The 16931-nt window shown below is 46.0% G+C and overlaps 1 protein-coding gene across 2 annotated transcripts in view; it reads right to left on the bottom strand.

The window, feature by feature from the left end:
• The window catches only part of CUNH4orf19 (chromosome unknown C4orf19 homolog), a 121934-nt gene that overhangs the window by 5002 nt on the left and 100001 nt on the right, over positions 1 to 16931 (bottom strand). Inside the window, exons 2-3 of one of the 2 annotated variants that reach the window (XM_023702729.1) lie at positions 12919 to 13047; positions 1178 to 1231 (exon numbers count right to left, since the gene is read on the bottom strand). In XM_023702729.1, the coding sequence (XP_023558497.1) occupies positions 1178 to 1209 (32 nt within the window). In that variant the 5' untranslated portion in view covers positions 1210 to 1231; positions 12919 to 13047. The remainder of the gene's footprint in view (positions 1 to 1177; positions 1232 to 12918; positions 13048 to 16931) is intronic. The other variant, XM_004642664.2, reaches the window with a different exon arrangement.

Below are 16931 nucleotides of genomic sequence, written 5' to 3'. Positions count from 1 at the left end.
GTTTTGACAGTTTGTGATTGAGGTTTTAATGTTCTGTATATCACTTTGAATCTGTTTCATACATTCTATTTCTTTCCTAAATTGCTTATTCAGGGGTTCCATCATTTTTATATTCTGCTCTATTTTTTTTTTATCAGTGTATTCTTTAGAAGTACTTAGTATTTCTTTGATTATAGTTATCACTACACTTTTTTGTTCAGAAATTATTTCTGATCTGATTTCTTCTATACCTTTCTGCAGTTGTTTCTTTACTTCCACCATTATTATTTCAGAGATATGAGGTGTGTGATTTCCAGTTTCCTCAGTGCTAGTGTCTTCTGTATTTGTACTGGGTGGACTCAGGGTCTGAGACTGCATTTTGTTCCTTTTCTTTGTCCTTTTGTATACCACTGTCTTCTGACCTTTGGTGTAGAGCTTTATAGATAGAGTTATTACTTTAGCACCAGGTCCAGATCTACAAAGTTCAGATTCCTTCAGGTGGGTGTTGCTTGGATCTGGCTGGGGTGTAGCTGTTGTGCTCCACTTCTTCCTACTGCAGCCCTTGGAGTTGAACCCTTTGTGTCACTCTGGCAAGATGTTCTGCTCCTGAGTCAGATGGGTGGTTCTTGCCTCTAGCTTCTTTGCAGGGAGTTCTGCTGAAGGGTTCCATGCTGGGCCTGCACTCTGGGTTGAATGAGGATCCAGTGGGCCCTAGGCTGTCTCATTCACAGGCCAGGCCTGCACTCTGGGTCTATTCAGAATCCGTGGGCCCCGGGTGGTCTCACTCACATGCCGGGCCTGTACTCTGGGACTATTCAGGATCTGGCAGCCCCAGGTGGTCTCACTCACACACCAGACATGTGCTCTAGGCATGTTCTTTAAAAGCAACTGGATAATTACAGATTCCTCAATTTTTTTTTTTTAATGTATTTAGTATAGGGTCTACAGGGTCTCACTACATAGATCTGGACTCATAGTGATTCTTCTGTTTTTAGCCTCCCTAGAGCGGGATTACAGGCGCCCACCACCACGCCCAGTCTCAATCACTATTTCTGTGTGCCCCAGGGGCGGGGCCAGTACAGCAGGCAGGGGATCGAACCCCAGCTGCTGCGCTCTGCCTAAGCAGGTGCTTTAGTCCACTGAGCTATCCAGCCAGCCCAGATTCTTCAATTTGGATGAAGTCTTTGTTCCACCTTACCTCTGTATCATTTTACAGCACTTGCACCCCATCTGGCTTTCTTTGGGTTACCATCTGGAAAAGAAAGTACAGAAAGGAGAGAACATCACGAATGGCACTGTGGCAGGAATTCAGTTGACTTTTATTCCCAGAAATGCTCAAAATTCAGAGTTGCAAATTTCAGCAAAGGGTAACGCATGGACCAGGGGGGACACAGAGTACCCAGAACAATGTCACTCTCCAGGGGCCAAGTCAGAGTTCTCAAATTGTACTGACACTTGCCTCTGTGCCAGACCCTGCCCCAATCATATGAGCTATGTAGTTTATCCCCCATTTTACAGATGAGTAAGCTATGGGTGCAAGAATGCCAGAGCAAGAATGGGCTGATCCCTTGTCTCATGCACTGGAGCACCTTTATGGAGCATCCAGGAAGCGCATGTGGACACGGTGCATGGCAAAGCAGTAGGAGCCATAAAATGGTCCGGGATGATTCCCTTGCTAGGGGTGAGCTGTTCAGGTCTGATGGGGTGCTGCAGCGAATGTCTCCGAAGGAGACACTGGGGTCTTGACCACTCTTATTCTCTTACTTCCCACCTGCCATGAGGTGAGCAGCGGGCTGCATCTACCACATGTTGTGATATCGTGTGTCCACAGCAACAGGGCCAACAGACCGTGCGAGCCCACACAGCCTTTCCCTCTTTATATAGATTAGCTTGTGTTGATGTGACTGACAGATTACTTGAAATCAACGAAAGGAGGAAAGGACTGATTTGGCTCGTGGCTTCAGGGGCTTCTGTCCTTAGTTGCTTGTACCAGGACTTTGGGCCTGTGGCAAGGATGGCCTCATGGCAGACAGTGCATCAGGGAATGAGCTGCTGCTTGCTCCATGGAAGGCAGAACCTGTCTTTGTACAGATACACATGCTTTCTGTTACTGAGGTAATCTGGATAGGATTCATGAACTCTGTTGTCTTGCAGGTCAAATAAATATCTCTGGGGTTTTCTGGCAAAGATAGATTCAGTTTTCATCTTTACATCATCCCTTTCTCTTTTCCAAGCTTAATCTCCCCACCCTATTTCCCTCTGAACAAAATCTCTTCATGTAAAACTGGCCATTTTCATCCATTTAGAAAAATCCTAAAATATTCATATGGAAGTATCTCCTAAGTCAGTCTTTATTCTAATACCTATACCTTTTCAAAAGATTAACATCTGTATTACTCAGCTTTCTTATTGCTTATTGGTACTGACACAATACCCAATACTCAGAACAGAGAGGAGGTTTAATTTAGCTCATGATTTAGGGGACTCAGTACTTGGTAGGTTGGTGCCAGTGCACCATGGAGGCCGGAAAGCAGAGCAGGAGAGCAATGCCAGAGAGGAAAGACGGATCAGATAGGGGACCCAGAGTCACACCTCATGACCCACCCAGCCACCCTAAAAGTATGCTGTATCAATCTGTTAGGCAGTTCCCAAGTCACTCCAGTTGACATAATTAATCAAGTTAATTGTGCTGGCTGGAATGGCTTGTGTTTTCCTGGCTGGTTTCAAGTTCCTTAGCTCAAGGGGCCCTCTCATCTCAGCCTCCTGAGTAGGTGGGACTCCAGGCACACGAAACCTGCCTCATTAGCTGATATACATGGTTAATCTGTGAATAGTAATATACAGAAACCTTCTGTGAAAGTAAAGAGCTTTTTTTTCTTTTTTCTAATTTTAGTTTTAGTAAGAAGATTCCTACTGAAGTAAAAACATACGAATGTACATTTTCTGGAATACTTTCCATGTGCCCCTCATCACTTTATGGGTGCATAGTTACACTGGATACAAACCATAGGAGAATCAGAAACATGATGAGAAATCACAGACCTATAAACAATGTAAAGCCCTTGATTGTCACCACGGCTTTCAAAGATATGCCAGGAATCACATGACAAAGAAAACATACCACTCTGGCGAATGTGGAAAATCAATCATTTCTCTTAAAAATCACACAAAACACATGCCATTGCACACTAGAGATTGACATTATAAAGGTGTAGACTGGACTTTCTAGGTTTCAATTTCTTTTTAACACATGAAAGGATTCACACTGCAAAGAGGCCCTATTATTGTCAAAAACGTAGAAAAGCTTCCACACATTTGAGAACCATTAGAAGACATAAAAGGATTACTCACACTGGATAAAAACCACATCTTTGTAAAAAAATGTCAGAAAATTTTTAGTCACCCTTGTTCTTTTAAAGTTCATGAAGAAAAGCCCCTTGAGTATGAAGAATGGGGAAAAGACTTTGTATGTTATGATCATTTTTAAACCCATAGAAGGATTCACACAGGAAATTTCACATAGAAACCCTTTAAAGCCTTTAGAATACATGGCAGGATTCACATAAGGGAGAAACTGTATGTAAAAAATATGGGAATTCCTATCTATCTATCTCTCTGTTTTTTTTTAAAAAACCAGGAATTGAACTCAGGACCTTGTACTTACCAGGCAGGTGTGAAACTCCTTTAATGACCCTAGTTCTTTCAAAGTTAAAGAAAGGAGTCACACTAGAGATAAACCTTATGAATATGGAAAAGGCCTCAGCAACTGTGGACCATGAAGTAAGTCCATGGAGTAAGTCACACTAGAAAGACACTCCCACCATCTAATCAGTATGACAAGAATGTGGAAAGGAATGTGGGAAAGCCTTCAGGGATTTTGTTCTGTAAGTCTATGAATGGATTCATACTGGCTAGAAAACTACGACCTTAATCTATGTGTCAAAGCCCTGGCTCACTCTACTTCTTTTTCCCTTTATTAATGTATTCATTAGCAAGAAAGTTTGTGGGTGTATGTAGTGTGTGAAAGCCTTCAGGAATTCTGTCTCTTTTCAAGTCCATGGAAAGATTCATGATGGAATCAAACATGAATATAATTTTTCTTTCCATTTCATGTATGCAGTGTCTGGATGAAGGAAGCATATGTGGGATATGGTGATAGTTACAATTTTACATAGTTTAATATTTTACTGAATAATAATCCACTGAAAATGATATTGGTAATTTTTTTATCTTTATTGGTCTACAGAGCAGGTACTTGGTGTCACTTTTTAGAATAAGTAAGCAGATACTTTGTATTACTTTTCTTATTAGAATATAAGAAATAGACTTTAAAACTCAAGGCTGAAGAGATTTGCTGTTTTCCTTTCCAAAAAATCTGTAATTACATAATACTTATGTGGACTTATATAACTTACTGTTCTGCTAGTATATATCTGATACTACTTTCAATAAAATTTATTTTAAAATACAAGATGTAACCATTTATGGTTAAGATTTGAATGTTTTGAGTCTTTATAAGAAATTCATATACTTTATCTAGAAAGATTCAAGGAACAAGAATTTGAAGAGAAAATTTTAACATGTTCTAATTTTGTGGTGTTATACAAATGGAACACTAAGCACTGAAGAGTACTAGACTGGTTAGTTGTTTAGAGGGGACTACATTTACTACACTTAAAAAAAATTGATAAACAACTTGTTGTAACCTAAAAAATGGCTTCCGAAGAGGTCTCTGCCCGAATTCCTCAATTTGTTATTTGCTTTACAACAAAAATCAATCTCTGCAGGTTTGAAGCTGCACTGAAGTTAAGAATTTTGAGAGATTTGCTTGTCAGGCAAACCCCCAGTGCAATTCCATGTCTGCTTAGAAGAGAGATGTTCGGTCATAGCAGAGGGAGAGACAATGTCACCTCTCAGGCAGAGATCAGAGCAAGCTGATCACAAGGTAAGGAGGAGGCAAGAAACAGAGTTACCTCTAGGAGACGTGTGGCCCGGGGAACAGCTTCATGTCAGCGCAGTGACACCAATTTCAAGAATTTTTGCCTCTAGGGCCTTGAGAGAGTGACTTCGGTTGCTTTAGTGATTTCTTGGAGCAGCCCAGGGATTAAATGCACCTACGAGTCACTTCAGTACCAAATCCTTGGGCATAATTTGTCACTTTCTCTCCTCATGTCTTTCCTTTTCCTCCCTAGAAGGTGCTGCTACCCCTGGATATTTGATTGCAGGTTTGAATCTGACCCACCCTGTCCACCATGATGGGAGTGCTCTGAGGCACGGATGGGGGCCTCCTAGCCCTGGGTAACAGCTCTCTGCAGAACTACTGGGCTTTTCTACAGCTTAAAAATGAGGGCAGGGTCTGTAAGCCTTTGGGACAGCTGTGATGAATCAAGACATTTGTCGTTGGCTGACCATGTCACTTCGGAGTTATGAGTAAGTGCTGGGGAGAGAAATATCTGGTTCCGAGCCCCACTGTGCTTCTAGCTCACTGAGTGACTCTGGGTCTCAGCCACTGCATCTCTGCAAGGGGATAATAACACACCACACAAGTTAATATTCAGCGTCAGCATAAATCAGAGTATTACCTAGCATTGCCTGAACAAAGCATACTGAAATTTCTTCAAAGAGATGTACGCCTTGTACTCATGAAAAACACATGAGCTAGACCTGCAAACCACAACATTAACAATGCCCAGGAGTCTTCCTTACTGGAGTAAGGGGCAGATTCTGTATCTCTTTCAACTTTGACTGGGACTGAAGGACCAAAGCCCTGAGCACAACACCAGTCACACAGAGACAGAAATCGCTGAGGGGCCTGAAAGGACAGTGGAATCACCCAGTTTCCAAAGCTTGGGATTTTGTTCCCAGCCCCTGCTCTCCACTGAGGCCCCCATTTCCTGCTAGCATCAGAGATCAGCCTGAGAAGCAGGACCGGCAACGCATGTCACGGGCTTCACAGCCTCTCCTCCCTGTGCCTTTCTCTCCCTTTTCCGCACTGGTGCGGCACTCCTTGCCCTTTCCTTGCGTGCAATGCCTCTGCTTATCTAGGACTCTTTAAACAGAAAAGCAAGCAGGAAGATAGGTATTAAAGAAAAAGTCCAAGCAAAGGAAAATGTGGCTCAGAAGTGTCTGAGAAAGAAGGCAGACGATGGATTGTGATCGTGCGGCTGCAGCTATTGTCAAGCAGGGATCTCAGAAAGACATCAGGCCAGCTCTGTGAGCTTTTGTAAGTGGGAAGGGGAAGAAAAAGAGGGAGGAAGAAAGGGAGGGAGGGAAGACATATAGGCAAAGAAGGAAGAGGAAGGACTGCAGAAAGGAGGAGAGGAAGAGAGGGGGCAGGGATGATGGAAGGAGGCACATCCTTGCTGGAGAACCTGGGTTCCCAGCGGCTGCCCCGAGGACTCGCCAAGCCCAAGCTGGAGGCCTATTTCTGACCTGGTGCTGCTGGGGCCGATGTTTCCGAGCCTACCACACCAGGAGGAAGTCACTGCCGGACTGGAAGGGCCCAAGTCCCACACCACCATTCCCTCCCTCTTACATTATTTTATTGGTGGCGTTCAGTCTCTCCTTCCTCCTCTGAAAAACACAGGGTCCGCATGGCTCCTCAGAGCCTGGGAGTAGGAGTCTTATTTCCTAGCCTTTCCCCTTTTAGCATCTACTTCCCGCGTGGTTGGCCCCCACCCCTGCCAGCTTCCCCTTGAGGCACACCGCACGGTTTCCGGTCGGCCCTGTCCCTACCTGACAGTCGTGCTTCTGTAGGTTGTAGAGCTCAGTGGAGACAGCCACTTCCTGATTCCAGGCCCTGCCCTCGCACCACTCTGCGTTTTCCTCCCCCAGCAACATTCCTTCTCTAGGCAGCGCTATGTCCAAGGTTGTATTACTGCTGATGGCCTGGGAGGGACTAAGGCATTCGGTCCCAGCCCCTGCACACCTGCATCTGTACCCGGCCTTCCTCGTATGATGTGACCAACCAGATTCAATTCACTTTCTCCTTCGTAGTCACTGCGTACCTACACCATACTTTTAGCACGAATTTCTCTTCTGACCAGGGGCAGAAAGGACATACTTCTCATCCAGCTTAGTCACAGGAAGACTGAGCTCCAAGGGACTGGTCTATCCGCTCCCCTCTGCTTCCCAGTTGGCCACAGCTAGCTTAAAGCTCAGAAGTTGGTTGTCGGGCACCTTTTATTGCTAAGCAGGATCAAAATTTGCTTTCTGTTTGGAATATGAAAAAGCAACAGGGATGCAAAGGGGGAATCTTTCACCGCCATCATTGGTTTACACAGGGCAAAAACAAACAGCCTTAGGGTGACTATCTCTCGAATGCTGGAGCCACCTGCTTTGGGACAGGGAGTCCTGTGCTGGGGGTGACTTTGGCTTGAGTTTTGTGTTGAAGCGAAATAACCCTGTGTTTCCAGGTGGCCACACTTGTGCCCATCAGTTACTGGTGAGGTCTCCTTGCAGGGAAACCCAGTTTCACAGCAAGGGCTGTAGGGGAAGGAGGAAGACCACGAGGAAGGAGTTTTCTAATCAGGTAGAGAAATGGACAGTGTTTATTCAGGAGCCCAAGGACTGTGGGAAAGGTGAGCTCACCTAGAAAGAGCTGCCTTCAAACACTCTTATTGTGAAGATGACAGGAAGAGAGGAAAAGGTACCTCCTGCAGAAGCAGGAAGGAGCGGTTCCTACTGGCCAAGTCTGGAACCATTAGAACATCCCAAGAGCTGTAATATAAAGGATTATAGCGCATCCAGCACAACAAGATTTGTGAGTCTACAATGAAATAAAGAATAAGGGAAGGGCCTGCCCTGCCAAGCAAGTAGAAATCCTGCTAACGAACATACAAGGAACAATGGAATTAGGAAATCCATCGCTCGACTTTTCTCATCACAGTACCTGATGCAAGTAAGAATCGTGATGGGACCTGGGGAAAATGGGTGAAAATCTGAGAGAGGAGCAGCCTCAAAGCATCTTTTCACACCCCCACCCAATACGCTGACAGGTGAACCAGTATCTTCATAACGGCGACACCTGGCGCTCTGAGCGTCCTCCAGGTGATCAATGTAATGTGGCCAGAGTGAGACTCAACTGGGGACGATGAGGAGCCCACCACCCCTTCTGGGATCTTCCTGCCCAAACTGCTGATCCTGCAGTGAGACAGGAGGGGCATTCTGCAAAGCAGCTGGTCTGTACTTGTTTAAAAAAATGTAGTGCCATGAAAAAGAAAAAAAAAAAAGACAAAGGAGCTGTGCAGATTGTAGGAGACCAACGAGACATAACAAGGGAATGTACTACACAATCTTCTGGATAAAGGTCATTAGAAGCATGACTGGGAAAAATGTAATAAAGTGTGTAGATCAGGTAATAGTTATTAAGTCAATGCTCATTTTTTAAACCTGGTCACGAGACCCACAGGAATAATCTTTATTCTCTTCCTTTGTATTAGGGTTATAGAAGAGAACATGGTAGAGGGGGGTTCTTTGTATTTTTCTTACAACTTCTCTGTTTAGCCTAAAATAATGTCAAAAGTTTATGAAGAAAAAACGTTTGGATCAGATGTCAGATCTTATACTGTCAGTTCTTATACTGTCTGTCCCTGGATTAGGACCCTAAGCCTCCAGGAAATCACTTTCTGTTTAAATAAGGATTGGAGAAAGATCTTGGAAAAGAGCCCCCAAGTGCCCAGCCTTTCTGAGTTTACAGGGTGTCACCATGCACATCGTGAGAGCCCAACATACACATGTAGGCTCAGGAACTCTGGAAGCAATAAAGGGTCCGCCGCTGCCCTCAGCTCCTGCTCCACGCCAAGAGGGACTCACAGTCTAGTGCTCTGGTTTTAGTGAGAGGCTGGGCTCCCACTGGCACACACGCTGCCCACAGGAAGTGCCCCTCCCCGCCAGAGTCCAGGCCACAGGTTACTCAACTCATGCAAATGAAGGATTCTTTGGTGAGTGCTGTGGATACAATAGGTGATGTTCAGATTTTATAAATTCTCCCAGCAGAAGGTCTGTCCCTTTCCATGATCAAATCCCATAGCCCAAACCACAAGCCAAGGTCAAATACTGAGAGGGATGGCAGAGACTTTTCTCCTCAGCTTGGAAATACCCAGCCCTCCCTGGCACAGTACCAAGGGTCAAGGACATCCTGCCTCAAGGGTTGTTAAATGAGACTTTAAAGCAGCTGCTGGGAAGTAGCTGGAGTTTATAGAAGGTAACTGGAGTATTTGCAAGAGGGCCATAATAAAATGAAATGCATAAATTTCAACTGTTTAAAAAAGCCTACTTGCTAGTGTGCAGAGAATATAATCCTGGATGTTTTGGAACCTAGCTGGCAGGTGAAGTTGTCAAATATTTAGTGAGTCACTACTGGGTATGGGTGGGTACGAAGCTCCTGACTCAAGAGGGATGGATGGAAATAACCAGCAGGTGTTGTGGGCTCCCTTTGTAGGAGAAACTAAGAGACTGGTGGGGGTGAGGGGATGGCGGGTGGGGAGCAGCTTCCCAGGCAGTCCTTAGGCCAGCGGTGAAAAAGGACAAGAACAGCAGCAGCATGCTGTTCGTTATCACTGAAAGCTCTAAAAGCTTCACCGCCATGGGAAGAGAAGATACACTGTGGACTACCCAGCTCCTTTCCCCGGCAGAACCATTTCCTCCCTTGAGCAGGCTTTGAAAACACAGAGACAAGAAATTCTGGTGTGCTTACTTTTCTCCCAAAAGGGCTGAGCTTGGGTTACTTTGAGAACTTGAAAGATTATCTGAAGACTTTTATTATCATCACCATCATTTGATCCATTTTCTGGATTCCCAGTAGTTGATGTGCTCAAATATATAGGTGTTGGTATCTTCCAATACCAGGTATTTGTGTACAGAAATATATTCATAGGTTTCCTGTCCAAAAGGGGCTGCCTAGTATTCTGCCTGGAACAATGAAAATTAACCGTGAACACATTCTTGGTTATACAGAGGCACTGTTTCACTTGGCTTAACACAATGGGGTTGCCCTTCACGTCTCATTGCCAGGTGGCTTGGGCCAGTATTTTAAAAATTATTTCATCATAGGATTTTTTTTTTTCATACCAAATATTAGCAACCAACAGAAATTATGCTTTGTGGGAAAGCTACTACAAGATGGTAGCTGTTAGCATGAGTGGAGCTGTATGCCCCAAACTAATACTTTATGGTGGTGTCTAGCTGAACGTAGCCAGTGAAGTTGATGCACGTGTCAGAAATCCACATCCCAGCCACAGCTCTATCACCACGAATGACAAGGAAGTACGTAGGTTATTTAATCTCTATTCCTCAGTTACTTTATCTGAACAATGAGGGCTGTGATACCAAAGCTCTGAGCAAATATCATAAATATAAAACCTAAATGGTAGCAGGAAAGGAGCACTGTGCCTCATCATCCTGACTGGGTTTATTTATCGCCCACTGTATCCCAGGCGCAAGCTCATCATGGGCCTCGGGGCTTCGCTTCTGCAGGGGTGTGCGTGCGTGTGTACGTGCATGTGTACATGCGCATGCGCGTTCGCGTGCAATGAGCAAATGGAAAGTGGAGAGCAGATGGAATTTATGTAAACGCTGCGAAGGCTCCGCCTACCACCCTGGCGTAGCTGTGAAGGAGCTAGGGTCAGACCTGAGTTCTTGCTTCACCTACTAGCCTGTGACTTTTTAAATTTTAAATGGTTCTGGGGATTGAACCCAGGGCTTTTGCGCTGAGTGATACCCCCAGACTATTTACAAAGTTTTACTCTTGAGGCAGGCTCATTAAGTCACTGAACTGCCCAGATGGTTTGACCTGCACCCTCCTGCCTCAGTCTCCGACTGCTGGAATGGAAGGTGGGGATTTTTTTTTAAGACACGTGTCACTAGGTTCCTCGCTTCCGTAAACTAGACTTTAATTTACTCTTCTCCTGCCTCAGCCTCCTGAAGTACTGGGACTACAAACGTGTACTGGTGTGGCTGGGTTAGCCAGTGGCTTCTAGGCAAGTTTCTTTGTTCTGTGAACTTCAGTTGCTTAATCTTCAAAAAGGAATGATAACAGTTCCTGCTTATCAGGACTGTTACAAAATTCATGCGATAAAAATATGTGAGGCATTTACTATCATGTTCGGCATACTGCCAGTGTTTATAATGAACACTGTAGTAAAAATGTGCTTACTATGTATCAAGATGTTTCAGGGACTTTTATACTTACTCATGTCAACTTTACAACAATAGAAGCACTATTTTATTATTATTTTGGTTTTTTTGAGTTGGGGGGAGTCCAGGCTGAATTTGAATTCATGTGATAGCTCAGGCTGGCCTCCAACTCGTGGCGATCCTCCCGCTGCAGCCTCCAGAGTGCTGAGATTACAGCCGCCCCCACCACGTCGGCGTGGGGAACGGCGTTTTATAGAACACGGGAAGGTTATACTACTCAGTTAAGGTTATAAATTACACAGAGCGATGCTGTTTCTATCTTTAAAGCTATGGTTATAGTTTGCATATTGTGGCTATGTCCTGAACTCTCTTTTGCTAGTTTTTTTTTTTTTTTTTCCCCTGAGTTCACTGGATTACACCACAGGACGCAACTTGTGTGCCAATAATTTTTGCGAAAGGTTCTGGTTTCTTCGTACTTGGCCTCCGGCACAATTTTATAGGTGCGGTGCCACATATTCACCACCAGATGGCGGTGTGCAGCAGTCACTGCTCCATTTTAAAGGGCGGGATTTCGTATAGAAAGGTTCCCAGAAAGACTCCAGCGCGATGGCGCAAATAGGTGCGTTGCCACGTGGCGACGTTAGGGGCAGGTGACGTGGTAAATATTTTAGACAGTGTCTGTCACCTTCAAGACCTGGTGGCCATGGCCCCACCATGTGGCCGGGCCACCAGCAGCGCTGGAACCGCCTGGGGCTTCTTCCGTAGTCTGGGCAGAGCCTGGCACAGTGGACCGGCTCCTGCAAGCCTGCCCAGGCAAAGCTTCTAGGGAGGGGGCCGAGGCAGGCAGGCGCAGCGGGGCTGCAGGGGTCCAGGTCCCCCTGGTGGACCTGAGGCTGCCGGGCCGGTTCGGAGGCTGATCCTGCTCTGAGCTGCTCCGGGCCCGGCCCACGATGTGAGTGGAGGGCGGCACAAGGGCGTGAACTGCGACGCCAACACCACAAAGTAAACGTGGGTCAGTTTAAGGGCGTAGGGGGAGAAACGCCTGTTATTTGTATTTAAAGTAAATTAAGAATACTGTATATGAAAAGGTAATATTGTAATGATTAGAATGAATCAGAATGTGCACGGAACTGTCCAATTCTAGCAGTGGCCAGCCCTTTGGCCACTTAATGGGTGTTTTTGTACTGGGAACTGAACCCAGAGGTACAGCACAGCCTTTTAAAAACGTGTTTTATTTTGAGACAGGGTTTGTCTAAGCTATGTTGTCCAGGCTCGGCTGGAACTCGTCCTCCTCCTGCCTCAGCCCCTCAGAGCCCTAGCGGCACAGGCCTGTGCCTCCACACCCAGCTGCTTCAGGGTGAGTTCTGCGAAGTCCGACTGTTGATCCCAGTGGTAGGCTGCGGGCAGTTACTGAGTAACAGCTGGGAGCTGGGGGTAGGGGTAGGCACTGGCTAAGGATCCCAGCAGCCACACAGGGGGTGGGGCAGGGGAGCCCACCTGGGTCTGCAGGTGGCCTGAGATCAAGCGCCCACGTGACACTAAGGCTGCCTGGGGATTGTGCGCTGAGAACCACTTTTAGTATGTTAAAGGCAGCTCGGGCCTCCATGCTGCGCTCAGGGACTAGTGGGCTTAAGTAAGCTTTCTTAATTTCAAGGGGGAGATCTACATCTTCAGAAGCCTGGTGGGGTTCGTGAGCCCCTGGACGACAGTGACATCACAAACATTAGTGCTGGATTCTCTCGGTAGCAAGCCAAACTGACCCACATTACCACTTGGTTAGAACATTGGGGCAGAAACTAATACCTGTAGTCATTGCTCCAGTCCTATCCCCAACTGTGCAGTTTCACAGTGTCTTAAGTGTCCACCAGCTCTCTCATTTCCAGAACTTGTTTACTCCCATGTTTTAATTTTTGTCCACCTTATTATCCTTGTCTGTGAGGATATAACTGGGCAAGGCCGGAATAAGCAAAATATCTAAAGATGCAGGATTCATTTAAACAAACTAAACATTAAATGACCTGGGAGCAGCTGAACAAACCCAAGACTCTGTCCTGCCATGGCTAGTTTTTTCTTGGACCCATTTCCCGACGTCCTTTGCTTGGTTCAGGTTGTCAGGGACGCCTTTGCCTTCTGGATCTGGATGGGTTCCATCCATGGGAAGCCCAGTGAAGGCTGGAAAGGGGAGAGGGGAGAATCCAGGATGCTCTTCCCTTTCTCTCCCTGCTGTCCATCCTGGCAGTGGCTCTGCCTCCTCACAGGTGTCCACCATCTCCTCCGTCCACGGCACCAGCTCTGCAGCCCTGTGCCATGGCTGAAGGAGCTGCCCTGCTGTCTGTCTGTCTCTTACCATGGGTGTGTGTGTGTGTGTGTGTCCCTCCACTTTCCTTCACTATGACAGAATACTTACAGACCTGGCAATTTATAAAGAAAACAAAGGTATTTCTCACAGTTCTGGAGGCTGGGAGGTTCCAGATCTGAGGTTACATCTGATGAGGGCCACCTCGTTAAATAGGAACACAGCCACAGGTATGGACTGGTGCACAGGAGGGAAAGCAGGGGCCCTGGTGAGTGTGAGGGGGCAATATGAGTCACCCTAAGATGCACTCCTTTGATAACCACCGAGGACCCCCTCATTGCTCAGTCAGCCCCACCTTCCAGCATGGCTGCTCTGAGGATTACAGTTCAAAATGAGTTGCAGAGGAGACACTGGGTCAAATCACAGCAGGAAGAAACACCTCCCTGTGGGGCCATCTGTGTCTCTACCACCTCATTTGGTTTCCTGGCTCTTCCAACACCTGCATAACCAAATGACCATCCATCTACCATCCCTGCTGTCAGCAAGGACAGTGGCTGCTCTTGGCTGGATCTTACCAGAACCGTTAACATCCTGGCCAAGGGACTCTAACCAAGTAGGTGACTCAGTAGCTGCAGGGAGAGCTGTGGACTCTGTGGACACTGGGGTCATGGGACCTGCGTGCTGTGTTTGCTGCACAACTGACATAGAGCAGGTCATGGGGTGGACAGTGTTAGGCTGCCCACTGAACATGGCTGCACATCGGTGCCGCAATCATTTCCATCAAGTTCTCTGTCCCCCATCAGACACTTCAGGATGAGTCTCAGGGGTGTCTCTTCCAAGCTTCAAAGCCCCTGCTAAGTCAGTGTCCTAAACTTGCCACTGGAGAAAGTGTAAGGGCAAAGGGACCTTCACACAACCTCCCGTAATATCATGAAGACATTCAGCGTCATTGGCGAGTGTAAGTGATGGTCACTTAGTAAGTTTAGATGTTCTTCACGTTTGCTACAGTGGGGAAGGTGCTGTCTATTGTTGGCATAAATGCCAGACACTACAGCCCAGCCCCACCATCAGCACAGCAGCAGGAAGTTCATTTCTAGTGCCCCCAAATCCCTCACAATTCAGTTGCTTAAAGAAAAAAAAGAATCTAAAGCTCTCAGAGTTGGTAATCAAGATATCTTCACGTGCTTTGGATGTACAGCTGTGTCTTGGGTTCCATGGGGAAATAATACCCGGAAATCCAGCAATAAAGTCCTTGGATGCTTACGTACCTTATATAAAAACGCTGTGGTATTTATATATATTCTCCCTTACATTATAGATATGGATAGGTGCAGGTACACATAGAGAGAGCCATAGCTAGAAAATGAACTGGGTTGGACCAGGGCTTTCGCACTGAGCTACATCTCCGCCCATTTTTATTTTGAGATAGTCTTGAAAATGGCAAAAACCTCCCAGGCCTGGCTTGAATTTGCCATCCTCCTGCCTCAGCCTCCCAGAGTTCTGGGATTAAAGGAGTGCATCCGCATGGTTGGCTTATGTTACACTTTAAATTATTTATAATAACCTAACACAATGGAAAGGTAGGTAAGCAGCTGTTATAACAAGGAATATTGATGAGATGATGAGAAAAAGCTTGCGCAGGTTCAGTCCAGATGCAGCCACTGAAGGCCTAACTGCACAGAGCACGCCGCCAACGATGCACCATTTCCCCCAAATACTTTCCCTCTGGGGCTGGTAGAACCACGGGTGTGGAACCCAGGGGTATGGAGGCCAAGTGCCGCACTGGGAGTCACACAAGCTGTCCCAGATGGGTCTGGAGAGAAAGTGCCCGAGACCTTGCAGATAGCTCTACCAGTCACACTCACTCTCATCGTCAGATTTTCATTGTCTGCTTTTCCATCTGGTCAGCTAGAAGGCTTGGTGGGGCACAGCTATAGCCCAGCACTCTGGGAAGCAGAGGCAGGAGGATTCCAGTTCAAGTCCTGCCTGGGCAACTTAGTGACTTAGTGAGACCCTGTGTCAAAGTAAATAGGGGTAAGGATGTAGTTCAGTAGAAAGGCTTGGGCTTACCCCTGGCCTTACAAAAAACAAACACGCATACAAACACATCTGGAGTTATGATATGATAGAAATATATTCAGTTGTTGCTCTTGGTTCTTGACAGAGAGCTCTTCAAACCTTTGGGATTATCTTAGACATGGGGACATCTCTGGGGTTTCCAAAATAACCACTCCCTCCCTTAAGCTTAATAATTTGTTACAATGGCTCACAGAATTCAGAGAAATGCTTTGTTTACATTTGCTGGATTGTTAGATGTGTCATAAAAGCTAAGGATAAGCACGCTGATGAAGACACAAAGAAGGCAAAGACCGAAAGGGCCAAGAGCAGGAGCGGCTTTCTTGTGGGGCTGGCATCTTTCCCAGTGGTGCCATCACTAGCCTGGCATCGAGCAAATTGGATCACCTGTGAGGCTTCGGGGAGTTTTACCCCACGCCTTCACACCACCTCCCAGGTCAGTGGCCTTTCCGGTGCCTGTCCCCATCCTGAGCCATCTGGGGCCCATCCTCAGTCACCCTGTTAGCACAAATGGAAGTGATACTGTGTTCTAGGATGTTTCCAAGCAACGTTCATCAGGTGGGACAAGTCACAGAAGACTGAGAAATACAGAAAAGAGACTGAAGGATCCGCAGAGACTCGACAATTCAAGGAGATATGCTATCCTGGATGGAGAGCAGAGGCTACAGCAGAGGTCTTCTTACTACAGTACTAATATTAATGTCTTAGTTCTGATACAAGGGGCATGGCATGAAAGACTAACATGAGGAAGTCGACTACAGCACATATAGGAACACCCTATAGCGTCTCTGCAACTCTTCTGTAAGTCTTTTGTAAAATTACAGATGTCCTGTAAAATTCTTATAGAATAATAATTTTTAAAAGTGAATATCCAGGGGCTGGAGATAGAGTTCAGTAGCACATCACTGGCCTGACAAGCACAAAGTACTGTGTTTGATTCCCAGTACCAGGGGAAAAAAAAGAGAGAAAAGAAAAAAGTGAATACCTGTAGTACATTATTTTACTATTATCATGATGAATTAAGACCAATAATAATTAGACAAAAATACATACATGTCATGCACATGCGGGGGGTGGGGGGTATGTAAAGGTCCACATGGTCCAAAAGCCGTCTGAAGCATGGAAGCCTTGTGGGACTGAGTCCTCAGCTCTCAGCACCTGCTGGCAGCCAACTCTAGGCAGATGGAATCAGAAGTGCATGCAGTGATGGTAATTTGTAACAGTAGTTTCATATTTGGAGTTTCTGTCATTCTGGTAGTCTGAATATGGGCTACTTGTCAAGACATGCCATTTACTGCTATGATGTCTCTCTGGTAGGTGGATGTTCAAGAAGAAGTGGGTGGTGAATGAAAGCAAGAGACAAGAAAAGGAATATTGTGGGAGGGTCCTGCTTCAAGGTTGTATATGGTGAGATTTTTGGACTTATGTGCAAACATGAGAAGTA

The sequence above is a fragment of the Octodon degus genome, unplaced genomic scaffold, assembly GCF_000260255.1.
Source record: "Octodon degus isolate 3935 unplaced genomic scaffold, OctDeg1.0 scaffold00158, whole genome shotgun sequence".
In the NCBI taxonomy this organism is placed as follows: Eukaryota; Metazoa; Chordata; class Mammalia; order Rodentia; family Octodontidae; genus Octodon; species Octodon degus.
The sequence above is the reverse complement of the archived record's forward strand: the minus strand, read 5'-3'. Positions and strand labels throughout refer to the sequence as shown.